Below are 22,628 nucleotides of genomic sequence, written 5' to 3'. Positions count from 1 at the left end.
TTTTTCCAATATCATTAATAGAGCTCGATTGTGACAAGTTATTTTTGTCAATACTTGGAAGAAGAATGTACTTCATTCGTTCATTTTTATTTGTCATGTTAAATTTTTTATAATTAATTTAATTAATTTTTAAAGTTAAATTAGATTGTATTAATTCGATATTTTGAATAAAAAATTTAAATATTCAAAAGTTATATGAAAAGTACTATAAAGTGCGAATTTTTGCATATCAATCTGATTAAAAAATACATTTTAAAATATTAGTAAAAATTCTTATAGTTGACTCAAAAAATAGAATCTATGACAAACAATAACGAACGAAGGGAGTAACAAAAGAGTCTATTTATGAATATTAGAATAAAAAATGAAAAATTATAATGGACAATTATATCCTCATTTAATTAGACAAAATATTTATATATCTTAGAAATGAAAGCGATTTAACCACACACAAAAAATAAGAAGGAATATGTCAAACACAAATGTTCAGATTTAGAGATTATATCTTAATATTTAGATGTGTATTTTGATCAAAACATCAATTCTTAATGTAAATTTTCAGACCTCTTAATCTTAATGGAAACAAATGAGACCGTAATAATCCAATCTATAAGTATAGGGTTGTTACTATATAGTTCACATCGATTCATTTTCTTTTATTTCCTACTTAATCACGATTTATTATCTATAATAAAATTAGTTATAACGCAAAATAACAGATACTCGATAACTCATTGAGGCCCGTTTTTCATGAGCTATAGAGTGGTATAGACATATAATGGTTACTGCGCCGAAACAAGAAAATAAATACGCCTTAGTACTTGCCAAGCAAGGAAGGGGAAGATGATGACTTGCTTCATTTTCTAAATTTCCAAATTGTAGGTTGACATATTGACTTTTTGGGACCCAATTTGTTGGAACCAAATTTAGGGGATGTATTACTTCGTCAATTTTTTTATTTTTTTTTTATGAAAATAAAATTTAGAACTAAAAAGTGTCACAGAAGTGATGTGTAAAAGATTTTTAAAAATAAAAGTATGACAAATAAATTTAAACGAAAAAATTATCTGAATTGGTAATTTATTTGTTTTAATTTGTTGCTCTATTTTGACTAAATATAAATTTTCAAAAAAATAAAAGAATTTTTAATTATTTAATTTTAAACTAGAAATATGTATTAAAATTTATTTTGAATCCTAATGAGATGAAAAATAATACTTTAATTAAAATAAATGGAGTAATAATTTTTATCCAAACATATATTGCGTTCGTTTTAATTTACTTGATAAGTACTATTTAATTTGACACAAAATTTTAAGAATAAAAGAAAAACTTATGAAATTTATGATCTAAACAACTCATATAATATTTATGTTGTTATAAACGTAAATGTGTTACTTAAGTTGAGACAGAAAAGTAATCCCTTCGTCTAGCAATAGTTATCCACTATATTATTTTGGAATGTCAACAATTACACTTAATTTCTATTTTATTTTTATCATTATTTATAGTCAATTTTTTGTTACATTTTTCAAGATATTATATTTATTATATTTAAACGTTGATATAATAAAATCATCTTTTTTTTATATATATATTTTCTTAAAAAACGTACCAAGTCAACAACCATTTTATGTGGATTCTTAGAATGAAAAGTAAGTCAACTTCATTAACTTACGGAGTTTGGAGGATGAATGAATCATTCTTCTTCAACACGCGTTATTTCAAATAAATAGTTATCTTACAACTCTATAAATACCCAATAATAATACACAAGTATTTCTCACTACAATTTCTCAGCATTTCAAATATTCCTCTCTTTTACACTCTCTGTCTACTCAATTATACTCCTATCCAAAATCCAATTCCCCAATCAAACAAACAAAAATGAAGGTATACAAATTAATTTAATATAATTTTTAATTTTTTGTAATTATATGATTCAACTCTTTTATTAATGTTTGTTTAATTTTTGCAGCAAAAGATTGTTATTAGACTATCTTTGAATGGAAATGAACAGAAATATCGAACCAAGGCCTTTAAAATTGCTGTTTCTCAATCAGGTAATTTCAATCAACTGTGTCGAATAAATTCTCATATTGATGATAATTATATTTAAAAAAATCGTGCTGATTTTGGCTTATGTATTGGGTTTTTTTTTTTTAGGTGTGGAGTCAGCAGCTATAACAGGGGACGGAAAAAATCAACTCGAAGTTGTGGGAGAAGTAGATGCTGCGACTCTAACGAGCTTATTGAGGAAGAATTTGGGTAAGGCGGATTTGGTTAGCGTAGGCCCGGCTGGTGGTGGCCCTGCAGCTGCAGCTACAGCTCCAGCCGTAGCTGCAGCTGCGATGGTTCAATCGCAACCGGGCTCATACTATTATGCCTATCCGTCTTATCAATACCCAGTTTACCAAGTTACAGATTCCTATGGTGAATCCAATTGTTCCATTATGTGAACGTCAATTTTCGATTGCCCATGGAAAACAGAGTGTATAATATTAGAACAGAGGGATTCGTTAGAATTAACTGTATTCACGATCAAATATTTATTGATATGTTAATAGATACATAGAATCTGAGTAAAAATTATTTAGTTCACGTGAACCTGCTGATACTAAGTTTGGTTCCCTGTCCAGAGAGCTTAATGGACTATCTAGTAGATGAAGAGTTTTGGTTTTCTTCTCTATTTTTTTTCCCTATATGTTTGGGTCTTTGTAAATGCCTTTCAAATATTAAAATGTATGATTTTTTCGTATAATTGGATAATTTGTGAGATTGTATCTGTGTTCTTGAATTTAGTATTTTTAAGACATTAGCTCATAGCTTTAAATTTATATAATGTTTAATTACGATAATAAAAATAATTTCTAGTGATATTAAATATTTTTAATATTAATAAAAAACATTAAATTCTTTTTTAATATTAATTAAATATCATTAAAACCAATCGCTAATTTTTACGAAAAGAAAAGGAAGCGACATAAAAATAAAGACAATAACAATTCAATATGAAATTAAATACTGTATTAAATGAAAACTCAGAAAAATACAAGTGATTGACTGACTTGAAAGGGGCCAAGAACTAGAACCATCCTTTTTCTCAGTTCAACTAACTTAAACAAGTTTCCTATCATCTTCCTTTTTTTCGTTTTATTTTAATTTATGTGACATATTTTTTTAAATTTATTTTTAAATAATTACATGAGGAAATTAAAAAAATTTAAATAAGACAAAGACAGTCAAATAAACTTTATATTGAGAAGAAAATATAAGCACGTATTTGGTGTTAGTTCCATCCTTGTCTATCAAATATTCAAACACAATTAGTCCCTTTATCCTGTTTAATTCGTCTTAAAAAAGAAATATTTTTTTATTAAATAAAATTTAATTTTATTATACTTTATATAATATTTTAAATTGACTTGGCGCATGGTTGCCTTAATTATAACTTGTTGGTCCAACATAACATAAAGAAAGTAATAGTATTACTTTTTTTTCGTGTGATTAAAATATTACTCATAGTTTAAATAAACGAGTTAATGAGACATCTTTATACGTGAGCCATCTTGTGGACGAAATAACAACGATTTTTTTATTGTAATATTAATTATACACACTAATAAAAAAATACTAAAATATTTATTAATATTAATTGATTGACATTAAATTTATTAATATTGATATAAATTTTAGATACATATATAAACAGTATCAATTACAATTAAAAATATATATTTAACAATAATTTAGCTATTATAATTTTAAAAAAACAGTTGGTATAATTAACCAGAAAATGTATCATACAACAAAGGGAAATGAATTAGTTATAATTTATAAATACTCGATCTTAAGAATGTACACATATTCCCAAATCCCAACACTTCGAATTCTTTATCTCGATTAATTTTCCTTTAAGCATCAAAGCCCATAAAATGAAGGTATACGTAGTATGATTAGGTTTTTTTTTTTTATGATACTAGCCGAAACACATCTGAATTATTAATTTTTCTATGTATTTTACATTTTAACGATTTATTATTTTATTTTTTATTTGAAATCTCAAACTAACATCTTCTATATTTTAAAATACGTTTGTATTGTCAATTGTTTTTTTTTTCTATTTGAAATATCAACACCGTACATTGATTTGAGTAGAAAAATAAAAAAAATAATAGTTACATAAATGGTACTAGCTCGTATAATAGTTTAATTTAGTAGAAATTTGTCTTTTACCATTTATCACTTTTTTGTTGTTGTCATTCTAATACCTAAGCAATTACAATTTCTAATTATCTTTGTTATACTCATGTGGTACTGTTTTGATTATACGTATGTTTTTTAAATTTGGGTTGCAAAATGTAGTTATTAGTTCTAGAGTACCAAATTAGATGAGTAGTTAGCTATTACTAAGTGTGAAATAACATTATTGAAATTTTTAACCAAATATTTAACATCATATTCATGTGATGTGTCACGTTATTTTCTTTTTCTTTATAAAAAATCGAAAACAATGCAAAAACTTATTCACATCGACCCATCTAATAATGTTTTCTATATATTTAAGTCGCAAGTGTTTTCATGTACTGTTTTTCCTAGTTCATTAATTGTAGCTACGTACGTGATTCTAACATATATGACATTGTTTGATACGTAGAATGTAATAGAGAAAATAATATATACATATTTAGTTATATAATGCATTCAATATTACAACATGTATAGTTAATATTTTAATACATTAAATCAAACAACGAGTAAAAAAAAAGGACATCATAAATAACAATATCATTGTTAATCACAACATTACTAATACACCTCATTTATTAATATTATTATGAATTATAGCAAACGAGCCATAGGAGAAACAATCAAGTTAACACATTTAATTATGAGAAAAATCCTAATTAACTAAAATTATTGCACGAGAGCCATCCCATTTAGATGAAATATTAGACGATATTTCCTTAAATGAAACACTAATTTATTAAAAAGTCATCTTCATGACGAAGAGAGACGATAGACATGATGAATTATTTTTCTCCATTAGTAAAGTTATCGCACTATAACAAAAATAACTTTTAACAATAATAAGTAAACATATTAATAGTGTTAAATTTTTTACTGACACTAGTTAAGCGTCATTAGATTTAATTTCTCTTAAGTCTTTAGAGGCTTATACAAAGAGTGTTAATTGCCGCTAAAAATAAATATTTAGCAACAATTACTAATTGATTGCTGATAAAACTTATTATTTTTATGTAATGTGGTTCTGTCAATAGCTTTGATACAAATTTTGAATAATATAAACATTCATAAGACTATAATATTCTTAATTTTAGGTGTCTAAATTAAAAAAAAATTTGTAAAGTTTTAGCATCTACGTATATATATTTAGTCATATATATATTAGAATTATTGACCAAACTAAGCTATTATATAAAGTAATTCACAAAAATAATATGTTTTTTAAAAATTTTACAAAACTAGTATAAACGTATTTCACAGTAACGTTTTAGGGTATATTTTATTTTTAAAAAATTGACGGCGTCAGATTGATATACGTTACTATGAGTAACGTTTTACTCCTGAAACGTTACTTTGAGTAACGTCTTACTCTTAAAATGTTACTTACAGTAAGGTTTTAGGAGTAAAACGTTACTCAAAAAAACGTTTTAGGAGTAAAACGTTACTCACAGTAACGTATATCAACCTAACGCTGTTAGTTTTTAAAAATTGAAATATACCTTAAAACGTTACTGTGATATACATTTATAGTAGTTTTGTAAAATTTTGAAAAAATATATTACTTTAATAAATTATTTTATATAATACTTAGTTTGGTAAAAAATTCTATATATTATGAAGAGGAGGTAAGTGGATACCCATACACGCAAAGCCCATGGTTTGATTTGATAAGCTCGTAGACTTAATTTAGCGATTTGTGATTGCTTAGCGATTACTTTTCTCTTCCTAATGTCATTAATAATTGAATAATTATATCTAACAATTTATTAAAAGCGTTACTTTGTAATAAACTCTTTATTAATATATAATTTATATTTATGGGGCTTCATTATTAGTTACGACTTAGGAACAATGGACGACAAAATCAACATCCTCTACGACCTCCCAATAATTTCGAAGATTACTTCACATTTAATTTATTAAATTCACTGAAATTTGTCGACAAAAAAAAGAACATTATTTTCCATCTGAACACACCTCTAGAATACTTTACATAGAAGAAATATATTTATTTTATGTGAGCCCTACGGTCTTTTTATTTGTTTTTTTTTTTTTAATTTTAAGAAAAAATGACAAGCCTCCCTCATTTCATTAATACTTTCATTTAAATTATAAAATAAATATAAAGGCATAATAAGCTTAACCATGATTAACTACTTTGTCTTTCATCCATAATCATTTAACAAAAAAAAATTGAAAAGATGGTAAGTGAAAATGTGGGATGATAACATTTTTTTTCCCTCGGTTATACGTAAATTTTATTTTGTCTATGTGAAATAATACCAATCAACATATATTTGACCTTCAAATAATTAAAATATGTTATTTTTGGTCTCTTTGTATCAGATGTGTTTAATTTAAACTATTTTGAGAAATGCATTAGTACGTCAGAATTATTTTTTAAGATCTAAATTCTAAACATCAATTTATAAGGATAATATCATAAAATAACCATGTGAAGCATTATAATAAATATGTTATGTTTAAATATAAGAAGTAAAAGTAAACAAAAACGGAAGCTAATTATACTCTAGTTTGTAATTTAGCAAACTACTTCAGTTGACATTTCCCCAAGTATTGCGTCTAAATTAATTTTCACTTACTACAATGACTTTTTATTTTTTGAAGATTATTGCAAGGAAGATGACTAATTAATTTTCTGTATATTAAAACCATAAGGGTGATTGACTACTTATTTAACTTTTCTGGTACCCAAAATTTAGCTTGTCCGTTACCTATTAATATGACAATTAAGTCATATACATGACGTAAATATAATATAGCTTATCCTTAATATTATATTCTCATAAATAGTTTTTATTATTTTTTAAGTCGAGTATAATTTTTTTAATCGTAATTTCTAGGATTTGATGGGATGAATTTCCTGAATTTTCTCGTGTTGAATATCCTTTTTTTCACAATTTTCCTCAAATATAACTAGCAAAGTTTATTTAATTATTTGACTCATTAAAACTGCTCAAGAGTACATATTAAGAAACTTCTATGAATTTATCCAAAATATAATTGATCATTTTTGTGTAGCAATTTTTTTTTTTTTTTTTTGGGGGGGGGGGGTTCTTAAATACGTGTTTTTTTCATCTATAAATACTCCAAATTCATAAATTGTCGATCACCAAAGCCAATTTCTCATCATTTCAAGAACTATAAATCTTTCTCTACTAAATTAGTACTATATTGTAAAACAAGTTTTCCATCAAAGACTAGCAAAAATGAAAGTATGCATGTCTTAATTATTAAATATACTTAATTTAGTTTAACTATTAATTAATTAGCTCTAATTCTTATATGTGTGGTATTAGTTGAATTGTGATTACTTATATAATTTCATTTAATTAAATTGGACAGCAAAGGGTGATTATCAAATTATTCATTGATAGGAATAATCGGAAATCTCGGACAAAGGCCTTCAAAATTGCTGTTTCTCAACCAGGTATTTATTCGTCTCTGTTCGATTTCTTGATTTTAATTATTCAAATCTAAAATATGTGAAACTCAATTTCTTATATTAATTTTATCGTGAGTGAATAAAATAAATTAGCTCATGAAAATATAATTCACACGTCATCATTCCTAGGTTTAGGCAAGTTGAGGCGCGGATCAATTGTTGAGCTTTGAATTGGGCCAAATACTTAAGTGTAAATTACATAAATACCATAGTGTTAAAATGAAATTATAATCTATTCCTAATAAGTTCCTAATAATATTAATCCCTTAAAATTAAAGAAATCAGATACAATAATTGAAGCTCGAATACATAAAAAACTAGCTATGTTACGTAATATATAGCTCGGATACATTAATATACAACTCGAATACATTGAAGAAATAAAGTTTTTTAAAATTTTTTTAAAAGTAATAACGAATAATGAAAATAAGTGAAACAAAAGGTATGTATTCCTGTATGTCCAATATTTAATACAAGTACGCAAAATTTTGGACAAAAATTATTTTCGATACCTTAGGTATCTCCCTGACAAAGAAATATAAAGTTTTATATTTCTTTTTCTTTTGATAAATACCACTTATTTATTTATCATATTTTGATCTAGTTCATTTCAATTTACATAACTATAAAAATTAATAAGAACCCATTCATTTATTAATTTTTATTCCTCTACTGCGTTTCAGTTTCAGTACAACTCGTTCATTTAGTAACATAATTTTATACTTATAGGTGTGGAATCAGCAGCTATAAAGGAAGGTGAAGATTTCGAATTAGAAGTAGTGGGAGAGCACATTGACGCAGTAGTTCTTACTAACTGCCTCAGGAAGAAATTGGGCCACGCTCAGCTACTGAGCGTGAGCCCTGTTGTCGTTGTTGCTGACAACGACAACGTGGGAGGGGGCACAGATGCAAATCCACAAACCCATAGTTACCCATATTTTGGGGTACCTCAATACCAAGTATATGAAGTTAGCGACCCGAACCCGGAATGTTGCTCCATAATGTGAAGTATTAATTACTTTGATTATATTGCATGAAATGTAACGATCTGTATATCGGAGCAAATTAATGGATCGATGATTGGTTGTTTTTCGATTTCATTTTGCAAATTTCTGTTTTGAGAGAGATTATTGAAAACACCTCTAATTTCGATATGAATTATTAGTTTCATTTTTGAACTATTGACAGTATTAAAAGTACTCATTTACTTGACTAACTAAACTTAAATACACCTCCATCTTGCAACATAATGAAATACACCTCTAAACACCTCTCTCGACTCTTTATTAAGAGTTTCATGTTTCTACAAATTTGAGACTATTTGTTATGTCATGAGACAGATCGAGGGTGTATCTAAGTTTATTTAGTCAAGTCGAGAGATATTTTCAATGTGTCAACAGTTTGAGAATAAAAATAATAATTTGCATTAAGTTAGAATAGTATTTTCAACAATTTCTCTTTTCCATTTTTGTTCCTTTTTGGATGATCATTTATAGTGTTAAACTTTTTGGAAGTAGTCGACGATCATACTACTGCTAAATTAAAGAAAATGTTGATACTTTAAAGTATATTAGTGCTTTAGTAATGCATGCTTTTTAGACATGATTAATTTGATGTTGAGGGTTTTTTGTTTTAACATGTGGATTGGTTTTTTAAGGCACTGTTTGAAGATGCTATATGAAATCATGAAATAAAATTAAATTGATGTGATTTGAAGTTTTCTTTGAGCATGCAATTAAAATTTTACAAAATAATGAAATATTTTTTTTCACAAACATATAATTAGAACGTGAAAAGTTGTGAATACTATCAAAATCTTATCAATTCATCTTACCAAATAAATAAATTATAGTTCAAAAACAACAAAAAAAATAAAAATAGTACCAAAAATAGTAAAACTATGAGATGCATAATAAGAAAAGAAGCATTTCAGACTAGAAATCATACAAATAGAACTTGCAAAAAACAAAAATCACAACAGGTAATCGAACGATCCACTAGCTAGATCATCATTATCTCTGATCTAGAGACCACATCTTATTATATATATAAGTTATTAATTTTATTTCATACTTTTAATTTGTAGAAGGAAATTCGTTGAATATTTACAAATCATTAATTTATAACTCAATAACTTTATAAAATTAAAATTATGAACTCATAAACTTTAAATTTTGACTCCGTCTCTCTTTTCAACTAAATATTTTTGTTCTCCAATGTTCCAACAATCAAACTTTGTATGTCAAATATTTGACGGAAATCAAAAGTTCCTCAATTTTGTCAAAATTAAATGATCAAATATATTCAAGAAACTATTTGACCCTTACCACACAATTACGAGATTGTTTTTGTTATTTTCATTGACATAACATAATTATTTTGATGTAAACGTCGAAAAAATAATATTTTTTCATGAAACTAGATAAGTAATTATCCTTTCATTTTATGTTTGATAAATAAATTTTTTTTGGTTGTTTTAATAAAATTTTATCAATTTCCATTTTTTTCTTTAAATTTATAGAAAATTAATTTGACTTTATCCATACAATTCTCGTAAAATAGAAAGTTACGGCAATAAGTGAGAAATAAAGAATTAATAAAGCCGCAATACTGGGAAAATATTTTGTAGACACGGCCAAATGAAATTACTCGATAATTTACAATAAGCTTCTTTCTGATTTCCTATAGTAGCAATAAACTCTTTCTGTATCCGTTTTTATATTAGTTTTCATATTTTATTTATCGAAAATTAATCTGAATAATTTTTTGAGCTAGTTAAATTAAATTAATTAATTTTAACTATTATGATTCAGATATTTAAAAATTATATAAGATATACTATAAAAATATAAGTTGACAAAATTGTTGAAAATATATGTCTTAAAATATTTATTGAATTTCATGTAATTTAACACTCAAAAACTATATATGACCAGTATTTTTTTTCAGTTTATTTACTTTTTCCTTATCTATTAGTTTGAAAAATATTTTTTTATTTTAACCGATTAGTTTTAATATATAAGGAAAAAATATATTTTTTTTTTTTTACTCAACTTATTTTTCAAATTATTTTTAATACTAAACATTAATTAATTATAGTTTTGACGTGATAAAAATTTAAAATTGACAAATAAAAGTGAATGAAGAACGTATATATCATCTCTAAAAAAACTTTTGCTAGGTCATAATTCTCGAGTAATGACAAAGTATTAAATCATAATTAATTAATTTTATTCTGATATTTTTATATATAATAGTTATAAAAAGGCATTAAAAATTAGTGTTGCTATTTCTTCTTCTTCTTCTTTTCTTTTAGGTTATAGACAAATTAAGTCAATAATCAACTAGTTAATTCAATAAATTACATGTACTAGAATGTTCGAAATTATTAGAAGGATGTAGCTTTCAAAGACTATTGGCGGTGATAAAAGGACGGAGGCAATTTGAATAAATAAATAAAGCAAAAATTACGCAAATTTTGTAGTGTTACTGAAATTTTTTTTAGATTTAATGAAATTTTATTTTTATTCTTTTTTAAATTATTAAACTTATTTAAAATTAAAGGAGATATATCATTCAACGTCTCAACATCGCGTTCTAATACATCACGTCTCGATATATTGCCTTCCGATATATTATCTTTGTGAATATAAGACACAGTTGTCCTGATACATCTCTCAATGTGCGATACAATATATTATGTTCCGGTACATTACATTTATTAATACAAGAGACACCTATTCAATATATTACTTTTGTTATACAAGACACAATCGATACATCACGTAAGAGGGATATATCCAAAAATAGAAGATAGAATAAGAAAAAAAGAAAGAAGATAGAATAAGACAAATATAATTTTTACAATATTTTTCAAAAAATAGAAAATTTAAGAAAATATGATTAAGATAAATTATATATTCAGATCACTTTTTCACATATATATATAGGTGTATTGTATCATAAATACTAAATAACAGTTGAAAAAGAATGAACAAAAATATATAAACAAATTTTAAGTTAAGGCGCAGATTTTTCGCTTTTTTTTTAAAGAGATTCAAGTTCACTGTCCATAATCTACACCGATCCAACAGTATCATCATTGAATTATCACTCCAGGATACAATAGCCCAACGACGTCGTACAACGCAAGCAACTCTGAATGTAGTTGAAGAGTTCAAAGCCCCACATAAAAACACCTTCCTTAAACATATGAATATTCTCCTTTGTATAGTGACTATACTTCAAGATTTGAAATATTTTCTTTGTTTGAACTCTCTCTCTCACTGCACTTACTCAATATACACAATATAATATTTTTCATCTTTGCTTCCACTCTTTCTCTTGTGTATTTCTTTTTTATATTCAACCCAAAATAAGATCACATTAAAGATGAGGATAATGGTTGTAAATTGGATAAGTGAATGACCTGTAGGTTATATAGGTTATAAGTATAAAGAACGTAGAATAATGGATAAAATGAAGACTTGATGGTCACATAATGCTAAAACTAATGATAAGTTTCTTTCACAATTGATGAGAGTAAAGAGGCACAAATATAATGTCCAATATATAAAGAAAATATTTTTTTTTTAAAAAAAACAACAAAAACATTTGTTATTTTTTATAAAAGTTTTGAGCTTAAATTTCCTTTATTTGCAAAGGTTTCCATAGGCCCAACGACCATAAGGGAGTTTTTTAGTGGGCCGTGCTACTCGAAGAGAGTAAAGAATCTTTTGCAATTTTGGCTTTATTTCAGTATTTTTATGCTACTGCTCGATTTGTGATTTGCTTAACTTGAATCGAGGATTAATAAAAGATAATATATATCTATCTATCTTGTAAAGGATTAAAGCGTATTATTCTTTATAGACTTATTTATAAAATTATACTAAATATTGTTATTGATATTGAAGTTCTATTTAGACATATATTTTACTTGGAAACATTTTAAAATATAGTGGTTGGAAGAAAATTTTCACCTAAATCAGTTTGAAAACTAGATACATTTTTCTCCAAAAACTAATCACATTTCATGGACAAATACCATTTTATTGAAAAAATATTTTTAATATTTATGATCAAACGAAAACTAAATGAACAGTCACATGGAAAACAGACTTTCTCTACATAGTGGTCTTAGCTTTGAATTTTGATCAATCATGGAGCTATTTTTTTTTAATTTACACTATGGATCATAGGCTATATACACATGATATTAAAAAGAAGATTTTTTCTTTTTTGAAATTTGTGATTTAAGCGTATCACGGCTGTTTAAATAGTTATAAGTCTTTATTAATATTAGTATTTATTGCCGCTAAAAGTCAATTTCAAACTTGTTGAGTCACATATAATTCATTTTTATTCATTAGTTACTGTGTTCTAGAGAATTATTTGTAATAATATAAGTAAATATCTTTAACACATATTTAGAATTTAAACTATATTTATTGAGTTATGACGAATTTGTAGCTTAAATTATAAACAAATTAGCAAACCCACCGGCACGCTAATTAGTTGAAGAATTTGATCAACAGTGAACATGGCATTGCATGTGTCCAATACTGCAGTGGAATAACGTTGAGTATTTTAATTTTTTTTTCGCTTTAATTTATATGATATAGTTTTTAGAGTTTAAGTTAATTTTCGTATATATTAATCATGCACTCTTTAATTTTTGAAAAAAAAAATAATTTACATATTTAAAAGCTAATTATGAAATACTATAAGCCATAATAATTAAAAATTCAAAATATACTTAAAAACATACAAATAAATCGCGATAAAAAATTGTTATTAAATTTTATATATATGATAGGCGGAGTTTCGTTGGGGATATATATATTAAGGCAACGTGGTAAGATACCTTAATTATATCTCGTTAATTAATTTAGTGTTGACTAATTAGAAAAAAAAAGTGTGGACTGATTAGAGAATATTGATTCATTCTCAATCTATTTTAAAAGGTTAATTCGATGTGGTTGTGTCATTATTTGTTTTTAAAATCTATATTTATTATTTAATTATTTTATTTTATCTTTTACCTAAAATATTATAACTTTATCCTATACACTGTTTTTCTTAATAATATTGTAACATCACAATGATTACTAGTAATTAACTTTTGTATGTGTTATAGTGGGTAAGTATAGTCTCGAATCTAAGTCAATTTTTCTCAAATGATCAATCGATTGAAATTATTATTTGAAAATATATTTTCAAAATAACAAATAATAATTGAATGACCATTTAATAAATCAATTCACGCTATTGTTCAGGAAGAGGACATGAGCCAGTGAAACTGTCAAAAACAAAATTGTATACTTATGTATATCATGGAAGTGTCAACTTCAATAGTTTTACTGTATATCATGTGTGTATCTGTTTTTATTTGAACATTTTGGTTATTTTCAGAATTAGTCAGAACTGTCACATTTTGAGAAAAATTGTCGAAATATTTTTCTTTACTTAGACTTTTTCAATTTAACGTTTTATTGTATACTAAAAATGAAAGCAGAAATTAGAAAAGTTTTATCGAATCTAACACAATATGTCTACATTGAGAATTGAAGTTCCATTTTGATGACATTTAATTTACCAATAATTTATAACAATGAAAATGAAGTTATACAAAATTGGTTCATAAATAACTTGTATATATAGAAGGCGTATACATCCTATTTTAACGAAAGTGAAATAAAGGGTCAGCAACTAGAGTTTAATGTTATTTGGGCCAAATTACAAGTTTGATAACTCTAAGCTTGGGTGAAAAAAAAATAAAAAAGTTAACTCTAAACTTCCTTTCATTTCATTATGTACTAGTTTTAAGGACAAACAACATAAATTTCACTAAACTAAGTTTAATTAGTATGTGTTTTTCTGTTAATTTTTGAAATTGTTATTCGTGTTGGATTTCGATCCCCTGATATATGGATATGATGTGTCCAAATACATATATCATATATATATAGGGATTAAAATTAGGTGTAATATGTTCCGAATAGGATTTACATGTATTTGAGATACACTAAGACTCTCTCGCTCACTTCTCTCCTTTACTGCTTGCCTCTCTCATATCTTACTCATCTACTACTCGATCTCCATATCTCACTCACCTCTCTATTCTCTTGTTGACCTCTCTCCCTCTCTTGTTCACCTTTTTCCAATATGAATTTGTATATCAGAATGCATCTTGAATAAATCTAATATCCCAGATATATGTACCTAGAACGATTCGCATGCACCTGATATACACAGTATTTCTACCTTTCTCCTTATGTCTCAGTATTTTACAGTGTATCTGATTGGAAAAATACATGTATATACACTATGTAGATCAACAAAGAGTGTTAAAACTTTTACCGACATTAGTTAATAGTCATTGAATCCAATATCATTATAGACTTTAGGGACATTTACAACGAGTATTTAATGTCTCTAAAAAGACATATTTAGTGATAATTAAGCTATTGTCATTAATTAAATTACCAATAAAATCATTTTTAATGTAATGATAAGTATATCTTACATGAAATCTTGTATAAAATTATTACATAATGAGATAATATATAATTATTTTAAATTACATTTAAAATTAATAAATACAATAAAAAATATATTTATAATTAAATAAAAATTTCAATTATAATCTAGACTCGACCACTAATGCGGACATGGAAATTAGTTGAGCGGGCCATGTTCCAATCAATTTCTGAGTTACACCGCCGGAGTATCTCAAAATTAGCTGCTGTTTTCACACTTTGAGTTACAACTGTCAAGTTGATTGGTCAGCACTCACCAGACCTTACGGCGATAAAATATGACTGTAATTTTTATTTATTTACTTATCTTTTGATTATGGCAGATAAATCAATTCCAACGGGCTCTAACTTTTATTCCATCTAACTTTACAATGAATGTTATATACTTTTTTTTGTTTATTTCTATTTATCACTTATTTTTAAAAATAAATTCTCATTTTCTTTTATTATTTTTAACATAATAAAAATGATTTATTTTTTACTTTTAATATTAAATACTTATTTTTTTCAATTTCAAAACCTAATACTAAACATTATTTAATAAAGTTTGATAAAATACTTTACCGAATTAAATAATGCCAATTAAAAATGAACTGAGGAAAATTTTTATTTTACGCGTAATGATAAGTTATGCTAAGGTATAAAAAAAATGAATCGTGTACTTGTAAGTATTTTATATTACAACAATAAGTAATTCCGAGTCTTTAGATAACTCATTTTGGAGATAATTGAGTCAAAAATGGTTTTCCTAGTTCTATTTTATTGTCATTATCAGAATCAATAAAAAATGGCCAGTTAATTACAATCTAGAAGTAAAAAAGAAAGGGAAAATGAACTATATATCCTCTAGATTATTATCGAAATTTCAGAGTTGCACTTTAATTAAACTAAGATTTTATTATCCCCTACACTTACTTTTTCTATAATTTTGTCCACTTTTTTAGCTTACGTGGCATCCAAATATCTTTCGCGCGCCTCAGTTGTATGAAGTCACGGAGATTGCCACGTAAGACAAAAGGTGCACAAAATTATAAAAAAATTAATTCAGGAGAGTAATAAGACGTCAGTTTAATTAAGGTATGTCTCTGAAATTTCGATCATAGTGTAAGAAGAATACTTGTGTATTTTCCCATTAAAAAGAATAAAAAGTTCACTTGAAAAAACTATTTTTCTTTTTTTTTAAAAAAAAAAAACAACAACTAAAAAGAAGATTAAATTTTTTTTTGTCACTACTAGTATCTCTTTGGGTACATCTATTAGAAGAAAAACAAAGGCGGTCAAGCAGCCTCAATTATTTTTATACAATAAGTAATTTATCACTTCTTTCTCACTGGTCCCATAATATTCCATTTCATTTCATATTTACCAATAAAAGAAATGGCTTTATTCGAAGAATTTCAAGCACTAGTAATTAGCAAGTTTGGAAAAGAACTTCAAAAGATTAACATTAATGTTAAAATAGATTTGTATATTGATTAAATTTGGGAATTAAAATACATTAAAAGATTGCTTATACATTATTGCAAGTATGTAGACATAAACCATGAAAATCTTTGAATTTAAGCCATGCAATAAATGGATACATTTCCCACTAATAAAAAAAATTAAAATAAAATAAAGAGCAAGATTCATTTTATTTATTTTTTGTATAAAATAATTCATTGAAAGGTCAACTACAATACAAACTCTCAAAGAGTTCTCTTTAAATAGAAAGAGTATGTTATTGAGAGTGAAAGGACTAAAGAACATGAAGATTACAATGGGAGAAAACTTTGCTTCCTTATCTCTACTTTCTATTCTTTTTATGTGTTTGTTTAGTTCTACATTTGCCATAAAAAAGGTAATTTAATATCAAGTTCAATTTTTTTCATTTGTTACTATTGAGTTGGGAATAAAGTCTGCGTACAGTTTATACGATTATGTTGTTGTTGTTAATTTGTGAATGTGATTGGTGTGTAGTCATATGTGGTGTACATGGGAGCACATTCACATGGAAAAGAAGTTTCATCTATTGATTATGGTAATGTAAGAGATTCACATCATGAGTTTCTTGGATCATACTTAGGAGGAAGGTAATTAAATAATACTTAATTATGTATTACTTTTAATTAAGTCATATTTTGCTTTATCTTACATGTTTGATAATCTCATAACAGCAATGAGAAAGCAAAGGAAGCAATTTTCTACTCTTATACTAGACACATCAATGGCTTTTCTGCTATGCTTGAAGATGAAGAAGCAATAGAAATTTCAAGTAAGTGATTTGGGGGTATTTTGGTCTTTTGTGTCATGTTGTATTTGCCTTTTGTTTCAGATTCATGTCAAGTAGGGCCCATTACTAAGGCTAAAGCTCGAATTCGAACACTCTATACCTATTGTCTACTGGTCAAGAAAGTTTGCTAATTCAGATTCAACTCATATAAGACTTGTTAAGTTTTTATGAATATTACTTTAGACATCTGATTAAGCGGAAAAATTATACGTTGTTAATACGAATTTTTTTTTCTTCAGAGCATCCACAAGTAGTATCAGTATTTGAAAACAGGGGAAGAAAATTACACACAACAAGATCATGGAGCTTTTTGGGGTTAGAGAATAATGATGGAGTTATTCCTTCAAGTTCATTATGGAAAAAGGCAAGATTTGGAGAAGATAGTATCATTGGCAATCTTGATACTGGTACTTTTTAAATATGTTGTGTTTGATTAATCAATTTGTGAATCAGTATTATCATCGTAATTTATGTTTGATAAAATTCTAAAATACTTATAAAAAGCTTGTAATTTATGTTCGATAAAATTCTAAAATATTTATAAAAAGCTTGGTCAAACAGACTATAGTTAGTTTCCGTTTTAGTCTAACAAATAGGCATGTGAAGAAAATTGAGGTTGCAATAAATAGAGCCTTAGATCATTGACTTTGTTTGATGTAAAGATGTGTTGTTTTGTGATCCCATAATTATGATAAAGTCTTTGTTAGAAGTTTGTGTGATTTGATCTTGATAACAATAAACCATACAGTAGTTGAATTAAATATTAATATTTCAAGATCTCATTAATCTTGGCCAACCCATTTTCACATATACCAAAATATATTTATCTATTTGATAGAAGGTTCTTTTATCAACAATTTCTGCACCTTTGAGTAGTTGAAAGAGTAAACATTGGAGAAGTAGATTATTTTATTCACAATTAATTAGTATGCTTTTGGGTTGGTGGGGTCAATTAAAGTCTAATATTTCATGTAGAATTATAATTAAATAATTCTAATTTTCTGAAAATCAATGTCTATTTTTCTTTATGTGTAGAAGTTCAATTCCTACATTTATTTGATAAATAATGTGGTTCAATAATTCATATAGCTTGTGTTGTCCTATCATACCCAAAAAAAAATCTACATTACAGTGGACAACCACAGGAGTTTAATTATATCGTATATATACAGAGTATCAATTTCTTTACTGAAAATTCTGACCGGCGTTTGTGACGTGCTAATTGAAAGAAAAGAATAAGGTTCTGATGTACTTGCCTCAAAAGATGTATGTTTTTCATCCTTTCTTATTTGTCTTAAATTGGTCAACCTTTTGCAATTCACAATTCCAATACAACTTTTCCCCTTTTTGTATATGAATTTTGGACTTTAAAAAGAGTTGATGATGATTCATTTTTCTTTTGTAACATTATGACATTGTGGACCAGGTGCATGGCCTGAATCAGAAAGCTTTAGTGATGAAGGATATGGACCAATTCCATCAAAGTGGAGAGGAATTTGTCAAAGTGATTTTGATCCCACATTTCATTGTAATAGGTACTTGTATATCCCTATTTATGTCCACTTCTTTTTGCACCTTATCTCCACAGCTCAACAAACAGAATATTTTGCACTTTAGAACATTCACAACACTGACATTGTATCTCTTTCAACTTTAAACCATACAATTTTCATTACAACTTATCTGAATTAGAGTGTACACAGATCTTGTTCGTATCTTGTAAGATAAAGAAAAGATTGTTATCGATAAACCCTACTAAGGAAAACATGATGAGACTTTTTGAAATAACAACATTCAATACAATAAAATAATAAGTTAATCAAAGTATAAGAGATAATAGGTAGTAATAGAAATCGGAGGACAAGAAATTAGGAAGAAAATACTATTAACTTCTAGTAAGGAAGACTAAGAAGATAATGCTCAATTACCTACTAATCTTCTACTCGAATTTGTATCATCCATAACTTCATATCTAAGGTCATGTATTCGATAAGTAATAACTGTATCATGTCCTGTTTAACCACCTCTACCTCTAGTCCTCTACCTTTCATGAAACAATACATAGCAAACCTCTCAATCCTCCGCACTTGGACATGCGTGCATATCCTCTTCACATGTATGAATCATCTTACACTTGCTTCGCACATCTTGTCTGCGAATTTTATATCAGCCATAACCTCATATCTAAGGTCATCTATTTAGGATATGAATTCAACATTTTAGTATTTGAATGAAGATTTTGATTTTTTTAGTTATGTACATTTTCATTAAAGGAAGCTAATTGGAGCAAGGTATTTCAACAAAGGGTACGCTACACTAGCAGGATCGCTAAATTCAACCTTCAATACACCGCGAGACACTGATGGCCATGGTTCCCACACGTTGTCCACAGCCGGTGGAAACTTAGTTGAAGGATCAACTGTTTTCGGATATGGAAACGGGACAGCAAAGGGTGGATCACCAAAAGCAAGAGTAGCAGCTTACAAAGTTTGCTGGACTCCAATTTCAGGCAATGAGTGTTTCGATGCAGACATCTTGGCTGCATTTGATATGGCTATTCATGATGGCGTTGACGTCCTTTCTGTATCACTAGGAGGAGATGCAGTACCCTATGCCAATGACAGCATTGCTATCGGTTCGTTTCATGCTGTTAAGCATGGCATTGTTGTGGTTACCTCTGCTGGTAACTCTGGTCCTGCTGTTAGTACAGTATCAAACGTTGCACCTTGGGTCATTACTGTCGGTGCAAGCACTATGGATCGTCAGTTCCCTAGCTATGTAACACTCGGAAACAACAAGCGTTACAAGGTAGTAATATTCTTTTCCTTGAATAGTACATGTGACATTCTTAATTGATGAGTTGAACCTACTTGCTAGTACTATTTTTTCGCTCTGCTTCAGAAGATTTGAGTTTAATCAAACGGTATTTTGATAGGGAGAAAGCTTATCAGTTGAAGCATTGCCTAAAGGAAAGTTATTCCCAATCATTACTGCTGCTTCAGCAAAAGCTACTCATGCTACAACCTACGACGCGTAAGAAGAACAACCTTACTCCCCTAGTTCTCAACACAAACAAATTTTCGAGATTTTGCTTGGTTAACATTTACTTATGTTTTTTATGCAGGCAACTATGCAAAGCTGGTGCATTGGATCCTAAGAAGGTAAAGGGAACTATTTTAGTTTGCTTAAGAGGAGAAAATGCAAGAGTTGACAAGGGCCAACAAGCTGCTCTGGCTGGTGCAGTTGCAATGCTTCTAGCCAACGATTATGCATCGGGCAACGAAATTATTGCTGATCCTCACGTCTTACCTGCTACGCAAATTAGTTACACTGATGGACTTGATGTAATCGCTTATGTTAATTCAACAAGGTATATAAACAATTTATAGATGGATCTAACTTATATACACTGACTGTACTTAACTAAGTCGTTTCATTTCTTGTTAAAATGTTATAAGCAGGGCACCTACGGCTTTTATTACACATCCAACAACTCAATTGGGGACAAAGCCAGCCCCGGTGATGGCAGCATTTTCATCGATAGGGCCTAACACTGTTACACCACAGATTCTTAAGGTTTTACAATAAACTGAACATTGTTTGTCGTGATGTTATTAGTATTAGTACTACCATTTTTTGAGTTTTTTGTTTGGTATTATGTTTGCAGCCTGATATCACTGCTCCAGGAGTGAGCATAATCGCTGCCTTTACTGGCGCTCAAGGTCCTACAGAACAAGCTTTTGATAAACGTCGCGTTAAATTTAACTCTGTTTCAGGCACTTCTATGTCATGCCCTCATGTATCTGGTATTGTTGGTCTTTTAAAAACTCTCCATCCAACTTGGAGTCCTTCTGCTATCAAATCCGCAATTATGACAACTGGTGAGAGGCAAATAATAGACTTTCTCAATTACAAATGTGATCGTTCTGGTTCTGATACCATGTTGTTGTTTTTTCTCGTTATACAGCAAGAACACGAGACAATTCTGTAGAGCCAATGTTGAATGCTAGTTACATCAAAACAAGTCCATTTGCTTATGGAGCAGGGCACGTTAGGCCAAATCGCGCTATGGACCCTGGCTTGGTCTACGACTTGACAATCGATGATTATTTGAGTTTTCTATGTGCTCAAGGCTACAACGAAACTCAAATCAAGACGTTCACACTAGGCCCTTTCAAATGCCCTGATCCGATTAATTTCATTGACATGAATTTACCATCAATCACAGTGCCTAATCTGAATAGCTCTATCACAATTACAAGAACTTTGAAGAGTGTTGGATCTCCAGGTACGTATAAAGCGCGAATTCGACACCCCATTGGAATTTCTGCTGTTGTTGAGCCAAATAGTTTGGAATTCAAGAATATTAATGAGGAGAAATCGTTTAAGCTAACATTGAAGGTTAAAGGATCTAAGGCACCAAAAGATTATGTATTTGGACAATTAATTTGGTCTGATAATAAGCATTATGTTAGAAGTCCAATTGTAGTAAAATGTACCTAAGTAGATTTTTTAGATTTAAAGTAATTACTTACTGCTTAAGTTAATTGACTGATTTATTTTCTCTCATGTTCCACCAAAAAAAAAGAGAAAAATATATTGTGTAGTTCTTATTTATTAATGAAATTTTTTAGTTACAATTCAATTATATTTTGATTTTTAGTTATACTTCAAATTATGATTTGAAGATGACCAATTATTTATTGTGAAATGTTGTTTGAGTTGGTGTCAAGGTCGAGGGTCGGGTTTTAAGTTGGGTTTGAGAGTCAAGAGTCAAAGTCAGAATCAGAGTTGGAATCAGAAGTTGGGTGTTAAGAGTTGGTGCAACCGATCTGAGTCAAGTATCGAGTCAGGTTCGATTGTCAATAATCGAGTAGGGTCAGAATTGAAAGTCAGGTTTTGAATCAAGGTCAAGTCCCAAGTCTCGAATCTCATGTCAAGGTCAAATCTAAAATCTTTGAGTTGGGGTACAAAGTCGAGTCCCGTATCTAGTATTAATCCAGATTATACGTAATTCTAGAAAAATATTAACATTTCATACTAAACACATCCTATATGTTAACTTTAAACTTCACATTGTTTGCTTCAACTAACACTCAAC

The 22,628-nt window shown here is 27.8% G+C and overlaps 3 protein-coding genes across 3 annotated transcripts; all 3 read left to right on the top strand.

Annotated features, from left to right (window-relative positions):
* The first annotated feature begins 1,736 nt into the window (after nt 1-1,736).
* On the top strand, nt 1,737-2,778 carry LOC107025422. Its single transcript, XM_015226209.2, has 3 exons — nt 1,737-1,893; nt 1,979-2,063; nt 2,167-2,778. Exons 1-3 carry the CDS (start codon nt 1,888-1,890, stop codon nt 2,457-2,459), a joined length of 384 nt encoding a protein of 127 aa, XP_015081695.1. The 5' UTR covers nt 1,737-1,887; the 3' UTR covers nt 2,460-2,778.
* Nucleotides 2,779-7,392: 4,614 nt separating this feature from the next.
* On the top strand, nt 7,393-8,767 carry LOC107025281 (disease resistance protein Pik-1-like). The gene is made up of 3 exons (XM_015226070.2): nt 7,393-7,484; nt 7,615-7,699; nt 8,444-8,767. The coding sequence occupies exons 1-3, from the start codon at nt 7,479-7,481 to the stop codon at nt 8,719-8,721; spliced, it is 369 nt and encodes a 122-aa protein (XP_015081556.1). The 5' UTR covers nt 7,393-7,478; the 3' UTR covers nt 8,722-8,767.
* Nucleotides 8,768-16,921: 8,154 nt separating this feature from the next.
* LOC107026514 (subtilisin-like protease SBT5.3) lies at nt 16,922-22,153 on the top strand. Its single transcript, XM_015227506.2, has 11 exons — nt 16,922-17,095; nt 17,215-17,327; nt 17,412-17,509; nt 17,767-17,934; nt 18,954-19,062; nt 19,801-20,335; nt 20,463-20,560; nt 20,652-20,897; nt 20,989-21,103; nt 21,195-21,408; nt 21,495-22,153. Exons 1-11 carry the CDS (start codon nt 16,973-16,975, stop codon nt 22,028-22,030), a joined length of 2,355 nt encoding a protein of 784 aa, XP_015082992.1. The 5' UTR covers nt 16,922-16,972; the 3' UTR covers nt 22,031-22,153.
* The last annotated feature ends 475 nt before the right edge of the window (nt 22,154-22,628 follow it).

The sequence above is a fragment of the Solanum pennellii genome, chromosome 7 (assembly GCF_001406875.1).
Source record: "Solanum pennellii chromosome 7, SPENNV200".
In the NCBI taxonomy this organism is placed as follows: domain Eukaryota; kingdom Viridiplantae; phylum Streptophyta; class Magnoliopsida; order Solanales; family Solanaceae; genus Solanum; species Solanum pennellii.
This window is presented reverse-complemented; position numbering and strand designations above follow the sequence as displayed.

What these genes read in the sequence shown, in the direction of transcription:
- LOC107025422 (XM_015226209.2), top strand. An exon ending in AATTGCTGTTTCTCAATCAG is followed by an intron (nt 2,064 to 2,166) that starts GTAATTTCAATC and finishes TTTTTTTTTTAG; the next exon opens with GTGTGGAGTCAGCAGCTATA.
- LOC107026514 (XM_015227506.2), top strand. Translation starts at nt 16,973, where the DNA reads ATGTTATTGAGAGTGAAAGGACTAAAGAACATGAAGATTACAATGGGA. An exon ending in TTACACCACAGATTCTTAAG is followed by an intron (nt 21,104 to 21,194) that starts GTTTTACAATAA and finishes TTATGTTTGCAG; the next exon opens with CCTGATATCACTGCTCCAGG. An exon ending in ATCCGCAATTATGACAACTG is followed by an intron (nt 21,409 to 21,494) that starts GTGAGAGGCAAA and finishes CTCGTTATACAG; the next exon opens with CAAGAACACGAGACAATTCT.
- LOC107025281 (XM_015226070.2), top strand. An exon ending in AATTGCTGTTTCTCAACCAG is followed by an intron (nt 7,700 to 8,443) that starts GTATTTATTCGT and finishes TTATACTTATAG; the next exon opens with GTGTGGAATCAGCAGCTATA.